This window comes from Hirundo rustica, chromosome 8, assembly GCF_015227805.2.
Source record: "Hirundo rustica isolate bHirRus1 chromosome 8, bHirRus1.pri.v3, whole genome shotgun sequence".
In the NCBI taxonomy this organism is placed as follows: Eukaryota; Metazoa; Chordata; class Aves; order Passeriformes; family Hirundinidae; genus Hirundo; species Hirundo rustica.
In genome coordinates, this window is record NC_053457.1 from 20,917,018 (window position 1) to 20,935,264 (window position 18,247).

Below are 18,247 nucleotides of genomic sequence, written 5' to 3' on the forward strand. Positions count from 1 at the left end.
AGTGTAAAGTCATTACACCTTGTCCTATCACCATGCCTTTGTTACAAGTCTCTCTCCAGCTCTCTTGCTGCCCCTTTAATTACTGGAAGGCTGCTGTTAGGTTTTCTTGGAGCCTTAAGAGGCTGAGCAGCCCCAGTTCCTCTGCAGTATCCATCAATGAGGAACTTGTTGCTGTTCTGGTATTTGTGGTATTTGCTCAAATACATTAATATCATGGCAAATATCCCAGTGAGAACAGTGTTTTTCGATGGGCTGTTGATGGAATACTTGGCCTCCTCAAAACAGTGCAAAAATGTTACAATTTTTGCTGTTGCAGGGCGATCAGCTAATGGCTGGGCCCTTGAAGGACCTGTGAAGAGAAGACTGATGTAGTCAGTGGACGTGTGTTTACAGACTTGGCACCATCAAGTAAAATTGTGCTAAGAGAAAAAGTAGTTTTGCTATATTCTATTATCTCTCAATGGAAGCTGTGAGTCGGAGGATATTGCAAATGACAGGCTGATTATTTGATGCATGGTGTTTGACCTTGAAGCAAAGGATGGTGATGTTTTCCTCTGATCTATATCTGACAAATCATCTGCTCATTTCTCAGATGGGAGCACAGTGAGAAGCAGGGGTACTCGATACCTCGGCACAGGCTGTGAGCGATGGGCGTTTGGTGGGGGATGCCAGGCGTGCTGTGCCCAGCCTGTGCCACTGAGCTGTGAAATAGGCCCAGCACTGCAGCTGGATGAAGCTGTTCCCTCGTCCCGCACCCGCCCGAGCCTCGCCGTGATGGGTTTCGTGTGCACCGGCAAAGAAATTAATTCACATGTCAAGAGAGCTGCAAGTCTGATCCAAAGCTCTGTGAAGGAAAGTGAGGGATTCCTGCTGACTCCCGAGGGTGTGGATTAGGCTCTGTGTGAACTGTGACCACACTGGGACCATGGCAGGATGAGCAGCATCACGCAGTGCCTGAATATTTAACAGGAACAATGCGCTGTTCGCTTCTTCTTCATTCTGGTATTTAGATTATAAAGGATAATTCATAAATACCATCCTTTCCCAAGGAAAACGGTAGCTCCTGTTTATTTTTTTCCCAGTCATATTGCATTTTCATTGCCAGAAAATATTTTCCAGGTTTTTACATGTAAGAATTACTATTTAATAACAGTTTGGGTTGGGGGGAGGGGTGAGTGAATACACCAGATGGAGCTGTCGCTCTCAGACTCAGCATGATTCCATGATGGAATTTGTGTTTATATATTAAATCCTTCCAAGGATATATTTTTAACATTTATAGCATTTTTCAGTGAATCTGCTGGAGGGAGAATAGACCAAGGAAATTAATACAAAAAGAAAAAAGAACCAAAAGGAAGCCTTGTACCTACTGCTTTATTTTATCTTACAGGCCATAAAACTATAAATACAGGGAATGCAAAGAAGTTCTCTAAACAAGTAATGCATCAAAACCAGAAAACATCCCGCAGAGTTTCACATCAGCATTAAAAGTGAACCAAAGTACCTTTTATATACATTCTTAATTTCAGCAGTATAAGGGGACCTATAGATTCAGATAGCTCAGAAAATATATTTTCATAAATTTTTTTCTTTCCAACGCAAGAAACACCTTTGTCTTTCCCCAAAAGTCCTCCAAAATTTTTTAAGTCAATGCGAAGGCAATTGCCTTAGTTTTGTATAAAACTCCTTTGGGAATATTGGTGGAGCATAAACTTCTGAAAAAAGTATCAGCACTGTCAGGAGATCATTATTATACTTTGAGACTGGCTCTGCAAGTAAAAGCTTCTGTTTTTATTGAAACATAAAGATTTCATGCTAATAAATATAGAGTACAATAGGGAAGCCAGTGACAGCTATGCTGTTGTTTTTAAGGCTTATAGTTAAGACCAATCTTAATTATATAGTTGGTCTAAAGTAATAAACATTTTGTAAAGCAAACAAGGAGAAAACAAGGATTCTAGGAGTGTAGCAAATTAAAAAATAATTTTATTGTTTCATTGTCATTGTGCTAATTCTTTTTTCTGCCTTGAGAAATGAGGAAAGATTGAAGTAAAGGTTAATTTTCTTTTTAAGTACTAGATCGAACTCATACATAATGTAATTTAATTGTAATTTCACTGAAGACAAATTTGGTTCATTATGTCAGACTTGTGAAATGAAAGTGAATTAACAAACCTTGAACTCAAGCTAGATCATGGAGGTTTTGAAGTAAAAGGAATGGATTGCAGTGCAGGAATGTTTTGGGTGAAATCTTGTCCCCATGTAGTTTTGTGGTCAAATTCCCATTAATATCAATAGCAGTAAGATTTCATCTTTCAGATCCTACAGTAGCCTATTTGGAAGGTTATTCTTCATTCAGGACATTTGTTTTATTGCATTAGTAAAAAGAAATGCCCTTCTCCATGCAAAACAAGGGTGATAAAGTCAGAGTTACAGACCATTAGCTAACATCCTGATTACAACTGTCATTAAAGTACATCTTTCTGTGGTAATGAATGATCCAAGAGATACTCTCATGTTGATGATTTATAGAGAATAAAAGGTTGGTTGACCAGATTTAAGAAGGATAAAATTTTTATTGATTCATTCAGTCACAGTTAACTTTTAGGGTTAGTAGCCATCACTTAGTTTAATAAGCTTTGGAAACATGGCATCCAAATATCTGCTTTAAAAGGGAAGTAAAATATTTCTGTGGCAAAGCTCAGCCCTTGTCCTGAGACAACTTTCCTACCACAAGCAGATGGGTATCCTTGACAATAGCAGGACATGGGCATTAATAGTTACACGAGGGCATCCCCCAGTGCTAGAAAGTCCTGATGTTTCCTGGGTTATTATGGGGGAGAGAGAGGCAGAGGGGAGGCTTTCAGAGGGAAAAAAAGAGAGGTAGAGTTCCGTAAGGGATGCTGCACACTCAGCAGCCTTAAGAACTGTGCTGTGACTGCATGTCCTCTGCCTTTTCCTCAGTCAGAACCTAGTTAGGGTGGTTTTGTGTTGTTGTTGTTTGTTTTTTCTTAAAAGGAAAAGAGATTTATTTATTTGAAGAAAGAATTTTTCTCCACATTAGGGAAAGAAAGTGCCATCTTTTGATCCTTTGTCTTCTCATGTTGTCAGGAAAGCATTTCTCTCTATTTCATTGTGAAAGAGAGAGGCTGTAAGTAATGGAAGAAATCCTTCATACTGACAGTCAGAGTTTCTCAGGAAATAAAAATGAAACTTATCAACTGTCTGCCTTCTCTTCAGAAAATGCTGGGTATCAGAGGACTTTATTATTTGGTCAATGCTGCCTGGGCTTTACAGAGCTCCTGGCTGGTTGTCTCTGCGCACTCCATTCACTGCTGCTTCATTTTCTCCCTGTTATTTCCCTATGTCATTATACTTCTCGGTGTGTTAAAAAAATAATTTGATGAAGAGCAAAGTAGTCCCCCACAAGATTAATTCTGCAATCAAGTCTGTCTGCTTTACAAATTTGTGCTAGTGGTAAAGTCTGTTTCTTCTGCTTATGCCATGTGGAAAATGTCACTGTGAAAGAGTAGCAAGTGGCATTCACTGCAGCCTGGCTGTGGGATAGGAACTCTGACTAGCTGTAGTGACACATGTGGATATTTTTCAGTTGTTGCCCCTGTGCACTGTACTGCAATTTCATTTGAATGTAGAGTTATATAAAAAAAAATCAATGCTTACACTTTTCAATTTTTCTCTTCTCTGCAGTTATTTCTTCCCAGTACTAGAAATCATTTTTGATGTAATGACTTTCCAGGATTCCTTGTTCTACACTGTAATTGCTATTAATGGAAGTTTAGGTTTGTCCTGTAATCTGTACAAACAATTTTTTTCCTGTCTGGTTTTCCCACCAAATAGCAGTATCAATTTGGCTCATGATCTGTTGCTGATAGATCATTTCCATAGATCACATGTAGGCATCATAATACTCCCTGCAAATCAGACTGGAGTAATTATCATCTGCCAGATGTTTTTGCTGTTAATTTCTCTCCAAAATGTCTTCTATCTTTGTCTATAATCAAGTCCAGTTAACTAACTGCATAATTCTTATCGATTAAGGAAAATGTTCAAATAGCTCTTCTAAGGCAGGAATAGGATGTTTATGTCCAGTCTATCACACTCTTAAATGAATAGATTTTCTGCATTAGTTTTGCCCTCCTCCACAGTGCCAGCTAATGCTGCGTGTAGGGCTCTTGTTCTTTGTGTCTGTGTCTCAGTGAAGGTAGCAGCTTATTATATATTCTATTCAGTAACATTATGTTTGTTCACAGTCCTTGCAGCTGGCACTACCATTTTGAGCAGTATATTAGCACTAATCAATCATAGTTTATGTGATTTAAAATCAATTTTAAAACATAAATCATGAATGTGTGCAGAAGTGGATGAGTTGTGCTGTTGTCCTGACTGAAACCCATTTTGGTTATTCCCAAGACTGGTCTTACACATAAAATAGCTTTCCTCCTTTCAGGGTATGCTATGAAAACCACTATATAATTCACTGCTCCTTCAGTTGTGCAAGCAAATACTTGTGTATGCGTGAATACTGTTATGTAACTTCTTTGTATCAAATACAAAGGCAGTTGAGCGTGAAATTATAATTGGGAGTGTGGTTATGAAGATACCTACTTGCTTATAGTTTGCTACCCTTTTGTGTGTGATTGGATACAGGGGAAAAAGGGCTCATTATTCCATTATTGGTGTGAAAATTTCTTTTATGTATCTTCATGATATTTTTAGTTGTTGTTATTGAACCCTTTCCCTGTGGCTTATGGGTCCCACAGTGCAATAGGTTTTTGATACATCTGCCAGAAGTTTTCAAGCAAAAGGACCAAGAGCAAAAAGAAATACAGAGAACTGCTAAAGGTACTTCATGTTTCTGAAGTATTTCAGATTTGGCACTTTGAAGATAGTAAAGGAATTGAAGGACTGGATATATAAAGCAGCACAAAACCAGTGTGAGATTCCCTTTTTCTAGGTGCTGCCTGGTCAGGACATTCCCATGTTGAGGACTTGTGCTCAGGACTCTCTTTTGCCAATGGAGACATAACTCTGAATCTTGCCTTTCAAGAGAATTCCCATCCTTCAGGGGTGGGTTGCTCACAGACCTGTATGACCTTGGTCTATTTTGCATGGAGCAAAATTAGTGAATAGGGAGTGAGCATGGAGGCAGCCTGGAGACTGGGAAATGCCCATTCAAGTCTTGGCATCTGCCTCCTTTTCCTTGCTCTGGTGGATGTGGAAAAATGATGTCTGGATTGGATCAGCATCTATGGGATTGGCTAAGGGAGAAACTACACCACCAGCTGGCTGTTGGGTGAAAAAAGGATGGTGATTACCATCTTCTGTAGCTGTTTATTGATGTTTCCTTCACTCTAACGTGACTACAAAATCAAATATTTAGCTTAAAATATTAAATCCAAAAGAAAAAGTTTTCTATTATTTTACCTGCAAGAGGGGAGAAAACTATTTCCAATTCAAACAAAAATTTTTCTTCCACTACTGAATTTAGCTAGAGTCTGTGAAAAAGTCAGTTGAACATTTCTCTTTTGTCTAATATACCTAATCTTGTAATGAATACTCTAGTGTTTTAGTTGAAAACTCTGTTTTAGAGCTTATCTGCTCTTAAAGCTTTGTAGTTTTTCAAACTTATTGCAATAGTGAGAGTAGTAGAGATACACAGCATTTAGGTAGACTTATTTTTTTAAAAAACAATGGCAGTGTTATTGTAAACTCCCTGCAAAACATACTGCAGAAAATAAAAAATCCCAGTAATGACCAGATGAACTGTAGTGTCAGTCCAGCCAATGTGAAATCAACTGTTTTTCATAGGAGGATGACAGGAGCATTATTTTTTTCTTGCCTGCTCTTCAAAGGTTTGTATTTTGGGCTCATGAAATATACTCTTTTTTGTATTTTTAAGCTATTTGCCATGTGTGTCACTAACTTTTTTTTTCTTTTTCTTTTTCTTTTTTTTTTTTTCCCACCCTTGTTAGGAGCAATATCAATCTCCTCCTCTGAATACACCTGAATTGGAAATGCCAGCATTTATTGCAACAAAAGTATCTCAGTATTCATGCCAGAGGAAGACAACTTTAAATAACTACAACAAGAAATTCACGGTAATATTTATTCTATCCATAAAATAAAAACTAGCATAATTAGAATAATTACTATAATACTTGCCTCAGTATTTTCTGTGGTACCCTCAGCAAATTAATGAGTAAACAGGCATCATAATAACAATTAAAAAAAGTTATAAATCTGCCATACGTAAATTAAAATTGAATGCAAGCTTAATTGCATCCTCTAAGTATTGCTGAAAGCTTAACACAGTGGATCTTTAAATACATTAATAGCTTGTAAACACATGAATTTTTAAAACAAATGATAGAATAACATTCCGAAAATGTCTTTTAGCCTTTCAGCACAGTCTTATTTGACAAGCTGGAAGTATGATAAACAAAAGTTTGGTTTAGGTGAGTCCAAGGTTCTTCACAGTTGCTGTGCTGCCTTTTGGTTTGTCCAAGTGTTCAGTTCTTCAAAGTATGGTTCTAAACTTCAGATTTTCACAACTGAGTAGTTATGGAAACAGACTGCATGTTAATTACTTTACCATCACATTACTTTACCATCAGAGACTCTAATGTAGTGCAGTCTAAATATGTCTGGCATTGTTACATGCATATGTTCTAACTATAACATCAAACACCATCTCATTTTTCTAAAGATTTATTAATTATTTTATTGTTGTTTACAATTTTTATGATTCTGCTTTGTGTGTTCCTGTTAATACACACAAATGTTTCAAGAAAATATTTGTAAGATCCACGTAAAAAGAACAGATACCAGTTATTTGTGCATATAAATCCTTTACATGGTAAATATTAAAACCTCTGGGAATTCAGAACTAAGGATAAACATACAAGCAACTCAAAACTGTCTTGATCTGGGAATGCACTTTGTGAAATCAAACAACCTAAAATTTGGCTTGTAGTTATGCTTTGAAGTAATCAGCAAATACATCAAATATATGTTACTATTTATGGTAGTCAAATAGGTTGAACTGTTTGCTTCTTTACAAAAGGTCCCATTTTGAGCAACATGATGGGAATTGAGTTTTGACCCTGTTTCAAGCCTGATTTTGGACTAGAGACCTCCTGAGGTCCTTTCCAACATTCCCAAAACTGTTTCTTTTGAAATGGGTGTATTTCCCCACCTCCTGCTACAAAAACAGGGCTGTGATTGTAAGCATTTAACCACTTGAAAGCAGCAGTTCTTTCACTGTTTATAAATATCAAATACAAGCTGTTGTAGGGGAAAATGTCAGACCAAACATAGCATGAATACTTCCAGGCTTATCAATGCAGCAGTCTTAATGTCAAAGTACAGCTTGTATTTGGTAAGTGAACGCATTAGGAGTGGGGTGGTTTGATGATGGGAGTACTGAGATTTCCTTCTGTTATCCTATATCTCAAACATTTCTGAGTCTGGGTAGACACTGGGCTTTGTGGTCACAAAAATGTCAGTTTTTCTTCCTCAACCTATTTGGAGAGTGACTTCTCCAAGTTCATGCTGTGTTTTGTGCCTGGAGGTAGGACTGGGCAAGTTGATGTTGTGTGAGTCTACCTAGCATCATCACCTCAATGTAATGAGGTAAATCAGCTGTAATGGAGATCCTTAGGGCTGTTGTTCTTATTCCTCACAGCCAAAGCTGGCAACAACAGCTGAAGGGTTGTTCAGCTGAAACAACAGTTTATGGGCTGCAGAACTGGCCCTTGCCTTGGAGAACTGCCAGTTAGTCTGCCTAACGTCACAGGAGCCTGATTTTTATGTTTGTTGTTTTGTTGGCTTTGTATTAATCTTGTAATTCACGTTCTCAAATAAAAGCGTTCCAACAGATTTTTCAGTGCAAGCACTTAGCAAATGCACTGAAGCATTGGTATAACTCACTTGTGCATGCTGTGGGCAGCCAACAATTAAATGACAGATTTTCCTTGGGTTGATACCATACGTCCTGAAAATTGGGTCCAAGCCATCTTGAGTTATGTGATGATGGCAGCATTTTGTTATAACAACCTCATTCTGTGAGTCAGGCTCGCTCCCTTTTCTTACAGGTTTTCTTTGGTTAGCTTGCTTTCTGACCCTGCCCATAACGCGGGTACAAAGCTACTATTTGCTAATACATTCTTCTATGAACTCTTGGATTCTTCCTTTCATGGATTTTGCCCTGATATGTTGTATCCAGTTCCCCTTTCAAATAAGCCTTAGTTGTGTTTGAGAAAGTGCAGTAATTACGTTGGAACAGTCACCAATAGGCAGCAATATGGGTCCTGTAGGATTTGTGTGTCCTGGTTTCTTGGGAGGGGCACTTTTGGGGAGTTGATTTCTGAAGAAATTGATAATTAGCCAATTATCAAAATTTTTAATCTTGAGTCCTGTTCTGCATATATTTCATCATGAAAGACTACTTATTAAAAAAAAAATAGCAGAACTATTTGATAAGAGCTCATGAGGAAAAAGTGGTTTGATATACTAGGTGCAATTTCTGTGTTCAAATGTCTCATGTTTCCCGTCTGCTGTAATAGCCAGAAAGTGACTTCCAAAAAGTTACGACAAACCAGTTTTACACGTGGAAGAAGCTACAGAAGGGTTGACAAAAATTGCAGATGCCAAGGTTTCATTGTTGTGTTCAGCATGGAGCAAATCCCAGTCAAATTATTTATGAGCTGTTGTGTAGTGAGGCTTGTTGTGTGAAGAATGCGCTAAGAATGTCAGATGCCGTGGAGTAGACAGTGGAGTCATGTTCACGGAGTAGAAATGCAATGCTTCAGACTCGGTCTTTGTGCAGGCTTTGGGTCCCAGTGCCCTGTGTCCCACGGCCTGGGGGTGTGCAGGCTGAGAGCCCTGCCACAGCGATCTGCCTGGTCCAGGAGTGCACCTGAACTCATCACCCCGCTCACAGCTGAGCTGTGGCTGCTCAGATGGGAAAAGCTGCAAAACAAAAGAGCAGATCCTTTGAGTAGTCTGTACCTTAGCAAGTTTCCTTTATGTTTGTCTTAAATATTAATGTTATTGTGGAATATAATATTACAATATCGTTCTCTGGTTTATTTGGAGCTATCTTGCCTCTCCGGCTGAAAATATACTCTTGGAGGCTGCATTGTGTTTTCTTGCGTTAAAATAAAAGGAGTCATTCTGCTGTGCCCAGGAGGGGTTGTTGGATTTGAATACTAATATCAGACTGCAATAAAATTCAGAAAGACATTATTCTGTGAAGAAAATACAATTTAATTCTTACAGAAGAAACTAATTAAGTCAGAGGCAAATGGTTCTGTGATTCTGAGGCTTATTGCTAATGCTACTGGATGTTACTTTGCTTTGGCTGTTACTCATGGTAATGAGAATGTGGATGTTTAGCATGGGAAAGATGCCTGGTTTCCTTTCCACTATGTTAGAGAAAAATGAAAAAGAAATATTTCTTTCTTCTTTTGTATCTACAGAAAAAAAAAAAAAAGTACCAGTTATGCCAGTGGCTTAAGCAGTTATTATTATTATTTAATTTTAAAACATACCTCAAAAGATCCTCAATTTTATTTTTATAATGAACTTGGGAGCTGTGTAGTAGAAACCCATGAACTGAATGGATACTCTCAATAACAAGTAGTGTCCCACTGACATAACTTGCTTCAGTAAAAATTCTCCAGACCGTACCTCTGAATTATGATGTGAATATGTGCAAAATATATACCTATTCAAAATTAATTGATGGTTTGGTCTAAGGAGTAAATATGTACTCAGATTTTTAAGATGAATGGGAAGGTGCTTCTTAAAATACAGAGTATGAATACATCTTTACTTTTTGGCAATTTAAATTAGTATGATACATCAAGTGTATGTTGCTTTTTTAACCATATTAATCTATGTAATATGTATTTCATGTTTTATATTTCTTATTACGCAGTGTGTCTATTATGTAGGCCATTGTTATTTGATTAATATTCTAACTGCATTTGTGTGTGGTGTCAGCAGACCTTTCACATTTGTTTTGTTTTCTTTTGCATCATGTGGAATAATACAAAAACTTCTCATGAATTGCACTCTGTTTCAAGAAATGAACTTGTTATTGTTCATTGATATGAGGAGCAACTGGAACTAACATTTATTTCCAGTAATAGATTTTAAGCAGGGACCCTGAGATCATGCATGTTATGCTCTTATTGTTACTTTCTCAGCTCCTTTGTTTTCCTAGCTGATGTAAAATAACATCATAAAATCTTTGAGTCTGGGAAAGTGTTGGGTTTTTCAGTCCAGATTCAAAACCAAAAAAAATCAGGCTGGACAAAAAGGTGTAATTTCGATTATTTGGAAGTCACTTTAGTCCATATTACAGGTTGGCCTAAATTGCTTAATTCTTGAAATTTGCACCTGGAAGTATTTATTTTCTCTCTCAGTCTATATAAAAGGACATTCACATGCCAGATATCTCTTCCTACCAAAATATAAAATTGATATTTACAGTAATGAAAGAGAGAGGAAAAAGATTTGAATGAAAGATGGATTCTAAAACTTTGGTCAGTTTTGAATTGTCATCAGACACTGATGACCCAGATGTGATGAGAAGTAGGACCGGTCCTTTGGATTTGCAACCTACTAAATAAACAAGTAGAAAAGAGTGACTGAGAGGGAAAGCAATTTAACTAAAATTGCTTTTCTGCGTATAACAGTTTTTCAAATACAATCCATGTAAGTTTTTTTTTTTTTTTAATATCACAATTTGCTTTTTAGCTCTTTGGCAGATTGAATTTACTTGCACAACAGTGTGTTAATATTTTTTAAATTTGTGCTGCAGTAGTGTTTGCAGGCTCAAGTAAGAGAGGTGCCTTTTCTATGAGAGATGCTGTACGAGCACACTGTGAAAGCATTCAAGCCCTGGAGTGTTCACAGTCCTAATAGAGAGTGAATGGAAGATGCCAAGAGAAACAATGGTAGGGAGGTGTGAAGCAGCTTTCCAAGGTCTCGCAGCAAAGTTGTGAGTGTAGGCATGGCAGCAAGACAAGTGCCCTCCACGAGGCTGTAATAAATTATTTACAAAACATTTAAAATATGGGTTTTTTTTGTGTGTGTTATTTGTAGTTTCTGTTCTAGCAGAGTCTTAAACTGAGTTTATTAAAGACTGTTTTGCAAGTAGCAATGGACCTGCTCTGACACTGTTGTTGAAATGAGCAGGATAGTATAAAATAACCCACGGGACCGTTAATTTGTTTTGATTTCTGCATGACCTGTACTCTGATAATCATGCTGAATGTTATGGGGTCAGCTGTTCAGCAGACAGAAACTAGCGTGGTCTTACTGATTATTATCTTTTCCTGAGAATCATTCTCCTATAATTGTTGAGAATCTTGCACTTTCTGTTGGTTTTTGAGGGATTTTTTTTAGCGTTTATAGTATTTTAGTCTGCGGTTTTTGCATACGTAAGGTGATTACTGGTAACTTTGTGTTGTTAATGATATTTTACTTTATTAGTTCTTAAATACCAGATATTAAATGAGATTCACAATTCCTCTCTACATCTGTCACCTTTCTTATTTTTAACACAATTCAGCAAAATCTTAGTGTTTTTTGGATCTGACCCACTGGAATCTGGAAGTGCATTTAAACCCCAAATTTTTCCATGAGTCCAAGTCTCACCAACAAATCTTTCACAATTTCAGAGAGGAAGTAAAATTTTCAATAACTGAAGAATTGAAATGTAGCCCTGCTCGGTTCCAAATTTAATTAAAGCAGACCCTGCAGAGTACTCTGAAGATAATGAAATTCCCATGTACTGGCAATCTCTGGAAATTTAGTTTCTTCTTAAACAGGCAATCTGAATATTGTTCTGATTGATAAGGTAAAGGTGAGGTGCTTCATGTAAGACACATAATAGTTTAGAATAAATGGTCAATAACTTTCCTTTTTATATCAACATAGGTAGACTTCACCAAAAATCTATTAGATAGTAGATTTTTCTTAAATAAAATTAGAGTTTTATATGTTTTTGCCCTCTAGACTATTACTCAATATGAACTACACTATTTAATAGACAGCTGGATTGCTGTCTTTTTTTTTTTTTAAATAATTTTTTTATCAAAAAGAATATCAAAAGCAGTTTTAGGTTAAAAGGCAGATCCATAATTAGTTGCGGCATTTGCAGGCAATGTGACTCTTTTGCACAGAGAATAATGAATATTCCATACTCCTTAATTGTTTTTTTTCCAACAGCCTAACGAGCTTCGCAGGGGCAGGAAAATACTGAAAAATGTAAACTAGAATAACAAAAATGCTTTGATTGTATTTTCTCATTGTTTATCAACAGCCTCTGAGTAAAATGCTTCATGTGATTGTATTTTTCAATAGCGATGGTGACACGGCTTTTCTGAGAGCTGCCCTCCTGCCAGGGGAAGGGACTGACCCCTCTCCACAGCAGGGTTGGTGCTGCTGTGTGCAGACACAATTATCACAACGGCTGATTATTCGGTGTAGGACGTTTATTGGATGCGCATGTGAGAGGCTGCCTGTCAGGAGTGAGAAAAAACATCCCAGGACTTTTTGAGCACCCTAATCAAGAAGATGGCTCTGCCAGTCCCTGCCATTATTAACACATGCTGCTGAGCAGCTGCTTTTGGAAAGCACTTTTCTGGCCATGTTTATCAGTATAGACTACTTAAATAAGAATGTAGCAATTACATCTTTTTAGCTCTGCCCCTGATTAATGCTTTTAGTATTAACTGGAGTAAGATATTTCTTGCCAAACAGTACTTTCTTGAGTATTTATGTGTACAAATTATAAAGAGAGAAAAAGAAATCTTTATTTTGTGAGTTGAACTGTAAGTCTCACTTGAAGCCACAATTAGCATGTTCTATTCCACAGTAAGAAAGAATCTTTGGGGTTGATAAAGAATAAAAAGTGTTAGAAATTGGGAGAACATCCAGGAAAAACCCCACAGCAGGGGAAACATCTGACTCCTGTTATCTCACTTTTAAAATATATTTCCCCATTTTACTGTCTGTGCTGTCTCTTTTCTTCTATATACAATTTGGGATGAATCTATGTTGCTCCTGACCTCAGACTGGTGGTTCCACCTTTTTCTGCATTAGTTCTGTTTCTAAATGGAAGATATAATGTGCCTGACTTTTACCAAAAAGTCTGTAATTACATGCAACATAATCTGTCAACTAAATAAAGATTTTAAATGTGAGAGAGGAAAAAAAAAAAAAAAAGGCAGTTGAATAATTCCAACAATTAGCTACTGCAAAGATTTAGAGACAGATGTTAGGAAGCTAAGGCTTGTGCATTATTTTTCTAATAGATTTGGGGTTTTGTTTATTTCTTTCCCCATAGCAGCATTTTCTCTCCTCTTTTTGATTCCTTATACCCAAGGGCTAGTTGAATGTAAATGATAGTTGAAACTTCCAGATCAGGCCTGTTGCTAAACAGCTGTCCTTCTCATGAGCTCTTTCATGAAATGTCATGAAAATGGAATTTCACAGCCCTTACTAATGAGGGTAGCTGGTAAACAAATATGCAGCTAAGGGAAGGATTCTTAGACAACAGGTGATTGATTCTTAGGGAGACTAAGGAGTGAAGTTATACTGGTGACATAGAATAAAGCAAATTATAGCAAGCCCTATTTTTATATATTTTAACATAGTGCAAGGAAAAAAAAAAGGAAATGAAGTGGTTTTGTTCAGCTACAGTGCCTATTTCCTTTTGAGGAAATACTGTGAAAACAATTAAGATCTCATAATGTTGTTTTGTTAAGAGGAATGTTTTGCAAATTGTAGGGTAAGCAAAGACAATATTTTCTTGAATATTTAGAGTAAAACCTTCATTTTGTTTTAATGAGAATATAATGCTTATTATATAAACAACATACCGTGTCATATGGTGTGTTTTTATAGAACTGACCCAAAAATGAAATCTAATATGTAAATAATCTCCATTCATTGTGAAAGGTATGCTTAATTTTAAGGAGCTCTTCTATTTCAGTGATGATGGTAGCTCAAGTAAAATCTCGTGGTGGTTTAAATGAGGCTGTATTCATTCAGTTCAGGATGATAGATGCTGTTTTCTATTCCATAGATCCAATAAAGAGCTGACTTCACTGGATTTGCTGTCATGCCAGTTAGTGGGCTTGGGACAGATTCACCTGGAGATATTACACATGTAGCACTTAGGAAGTACAAAGCCTGCTGCTTTTTACTGGCTTTTATCTTCCAATATAAAGCACACAAAGGAAAATCTAAATTTTTTTTTTTTTAACTGTATAAACTGTATATTCATTACAAATGAAATCAAATTTGAAACTAAACATGAACAGTGAGAGCAGGAAAAAAACCGCTTAATCTTTTTCCTTCCTACTTTCCACTGTAGCCATTGGTAAGCTGTTTGTTGTCTCTTGATTTTACTCGTATCTGTTCCAAAAACATTTCTGAGCAGGCACTTGGCCTACAGCTCTGGGGAGTGGTAATTGCAGGCAGATGCACACTGACAACCAGTTCTCTGGGTTCTGGGGAAACGTTCTGAACAGTGAAAGTCTCTTCTAGTAATGGTCCATTCTTAAGCACTTCTGAAGAAATCACTCAGTTTTGCATTCTTGAAATTTTTTGAGTTTTGTGCAAGATTTCACTCAGAACTTGTTTTTCCAGCTAATCTGACTTAAAATCTTCTTAGTAAATTCTTAGGTTATTCACAAAATTATTTTGCAGCATTGGTTCTCTCTCAAAAGCTGATATTCTACAGTGGCCAACAGCAACAAAATTCTTCTGCGCTACTGTGTGGTTTATTCCCTGCATTTAATTTATAAAATTTGCTGCTATTAATATATATATTTATATATATTCTGAGTGGGAAACAGACCTCATATGGATTGTTTAGAAAATAATCAACAATACAGACGTTCTTCAGGTATTTTTAAGTGCAATGTTGAATAAATCAAACCATGGACATCTAAAGAACCATAAAGAAATGTGTTTATATTTGCAAGGTTTTACATCTGAAAAATGAGAAAAATGAGAGTTTATTCCCTAAATTGTCAAGTAGAAGCATGGCTACATGTTCAAAAAGACGAAGATGGTTTCCAATATCGCCACTGGTTCCTATTTGTCTGTGTCTGAAAATGCAGATGCTACATGCTGATCTGATGGATTACTTATAGTTGGGCATAATTCTAAAAATTATGGCTCTACTTGACCCTAGTTTATAAGATTCATACAGAATACAGAAGGCAAATCTCACAAAAGGTTTTCAAGCTTGGCTGTGCTACAGATCAAAAAATTTTCTTACCTTTTTCTCTAAAATTTTTATGATGCCTGGAAAACTTCAAGTTGCTAGAAAATTAGTCTGCTTTTTTAATGGACTCTATCTTTTCACCCTAGTGTAAAGAAGCAATTATTGAATTAGCATACAAAGTAACCTTTCTAAGGAGCATACTGAATATTTTAAGTTTTTATTAAACTTTAACTTTTTTTTTTTTTTTTCTCTGCCTCCCCCTGTCCCAGGATGCCTTTGAGGTAATGGCCGAAAATTACGAGTTCAAAGAAAACGAAATATTCTGCCTGGAATTTTTAAGGGCAACTTCTTTGCTGAAATCTCTTCCATTTTCAGTAACCAGAATGAAAGATATACAAGGGTTGCCCTGTGTGGGAGACCAAGTCAGAGATATCATTGAGGTGATGTACTGCTGGATTATCTGCCAATTCATTCTTTTACAGATCAACATTTACAGAGAGGAGCACTGGTATCTATGGTACACAATCTCCTGCATTTCCTGTAATAACAAGGTGTTATCCATGCTTCTAGCAATGGAATGATTTTTGGAAACCTTTTGTAACACACAGCTCATGGAGCCCCAACTCTTAGGAATGAGGGTAACAAGTGAATAAATACAAGAGAATAAAGAAAGCAATATCATCTTTGTATGTAATTCCTAAGGACTCTGATTCAGATGCACTGGGTTAACTGTTAATAGTTTTGTTCATGTGACTTCTGCCCTTGGCAACATCAGTTTACTCACCAGAATGCTTTATTGGAAATACTATTTTTTGTGGAAGTGGTAAATATTTTAGTACTTTAATGTTCAATCTTACCTTGCTATGTTATAGCAAGTTATATATAGTTATAGCAGAGCCTTTTACCCAGGTGATGGATGAACTCTACATTCTTACTGCAACTTGGAGTATCCCCTGCACCTTTCTTTAGTTCTTAGCCTTTTCAAGAGCCTATCTCTGAGTGCTGCTATTCCAGCAGGCAGCTGCTCAGGGGTCTCAGCTGTTTGGAGGGGTCATTGCTGAGTGTTGTGCTTTGCTCTGGCTCCTCATTTACCCCATTCCCCAGTTAAGAATGTAGCTTCTGAAGTGCTTTTAGTATATTGTGGGGGGGCTGGCATTGCAACCATGATCCCACAGAAAATAGGATGGTTTGTTTGGCTTATATTGGTGGTTCTCTTTCTTAGTTTTGTTTTTAATTTTTTAAAGAAATGCTGAAAGAATTGTATGCTCTAGAAAAAATGTATTTGTTCTTACAATGGTCTTATTTTTGAGAGTAGGAAACTCAACCAAATAATGAAATCTAATTTTCAGGACAAGTCATTGATAGCTTATGATAAATAACTGCTTTCTGGCTGTGACTTTATAAGTAAATAAGTATTGTGGAATATATTCCATGGTCCCAGTTTCTACTTCATCCTTGAGTAAATTTATGAGTAAGTAAGTACTGTGAAATTTATTCTGTGGTTCCAGTTTCTCCTTCATCCTTCAGTAATTTTCTGTCTTTTTAAAGGGTTGCAGAATTTGATCCTAAGGGAATAAAAGAATATGCTTGCTAGGAGTTATCTTTATTGATTGATAAAGATTGATAAAACTTGGTTTTAAATTATTTCACTAAATCTTTTAATTGTGGTAAGATCTTACAATTGCTTTTTAAATTTATTTTCTTTAAGTAATATTTTTCTTTGTTTAGGAGATTATTGAAGAAGGAGAGAGTTCTAGAGTTAAAGAGGTGTTGAATGATGAGCGATACAAGGCATTTAAGGTAAATCTTTTGAGTTTTCTTGCTGTTTAAAATTTCCCTCCCTTTACTTGGACAAAGTAAACTTGGACAAAGCCATCAATTTTATTATAAAGGGACAACCAATGTCAAGTACAAAGAAATACAAAGGTCTTGAATAAAAAGAAAGGGAAATTGAGAAACAGTGATAAGGAATAATGTGAAATAACTTTCTATTTTAATTAATGTGATGTATATATAGCTGCTCTTAAGTAATGTAATGCAACTTATTCTTTGCTGTAAGTTTAACGTGATGTCGGGTTTATTTCTGCCTCAGCTATTTATCATTTTAACACTACTTGATTTTATTCTGGAATTAAGAAAATACCAGGTGAAGAAGTTGACTGAGATCTATTGTAGTTCTCTTTCGTGTGAGGTAGGAGGACTGGAACTATTTCTTCTTTAGGCAGATTATAGAGTCTTAGTCACACAATTTCATAGTTGCAGGGAATCTAAATCCCATAAATACTGCAGTTCCCATTAGTGAAATATTTATTGAATTCTCCATTGGAAACATGTAAGATGGACAAACATTTTATTTTATCTGCATTTCTGATCTTTATGAATATTCTCTGTCTTCAGAAAAATTAAAACAGAGTGAGACAAATGGGGCTGTTTGATCTGTTTGATTCTCCCTGGCGTCACTCACTTTGACCTCAGTTACCCAAAGGTTCTTCCATTCTCTCTGACCTACAATACAGCTATGCAAGGGTGTTCAGAGACAGTTGTTGATGCCATCTCGAGCTATATTCAGAAAGAAATGTAGATTGACATGTATAGCAGGATTCAAGAAGCAGACTTGATTATTAATGCATGATTGCATTACAGCATGATTGAGGAACAGCTATTAAATCTTACACTTCGGGGTTTAAGAAAATCTCTTGGAGATTAGAATAAAACCCATCAGGAGACAAATTATCTCAAATATGCTTTATGCCTTGTTTCACATGCAAAATTACAACAAACTTACTTAGGTGGTTTCTTCTTGGCTGAGCATACATCTCAACATTTTGTCTAAATTAGTTGTAACCAGTTGTTTCCACCAATTTTTTATGAGATTCTAAGAAGAATCTCATATTAGTGAATTCCTAGATTTTACTGTTTAGCACAGTCCTGGTGCCTGCTGCTTCACTTATCAAGGCTTAAAAGATCACGCTGGCC

The 18,247-nt window shown here is 36.4% G+C and overlaps 1 protein-coding gene across 6 annotated transcripts in view; it reads left to right on the top strand.

Moving 5' to 3' along the window:
* Positions 1–18,247, top strand: part of DNTT (DNA nucleotidylexotransferase) — a 134,269-nt gene that overhangs the window by 56,378 nt on the left and 59,644 nt on the right. For 5 of the 6 annotated variants that reach the window (XM_040071201.1, XM_040071202.1, XM_040071200.1 and 2 more), the window contains 3 exons: positions 5,994–6,119; positions 15,541–15,711; positions 17,000–17,071. In XM_040071201.1, the coding sequence (XP_039927135.1) occupies positions 5,994–6,119; positions 15,541–15,711; positions 17,000–17,071 (369 nt within the window). The remainder of the gene's footprint in view (positions 1–5,993; positions 6,120–15,540; positions 15,712–16,999; positions 17,072–18,247) is intronic. The other variant, XM_040071204.1, reaches the window with a different exon arrangement.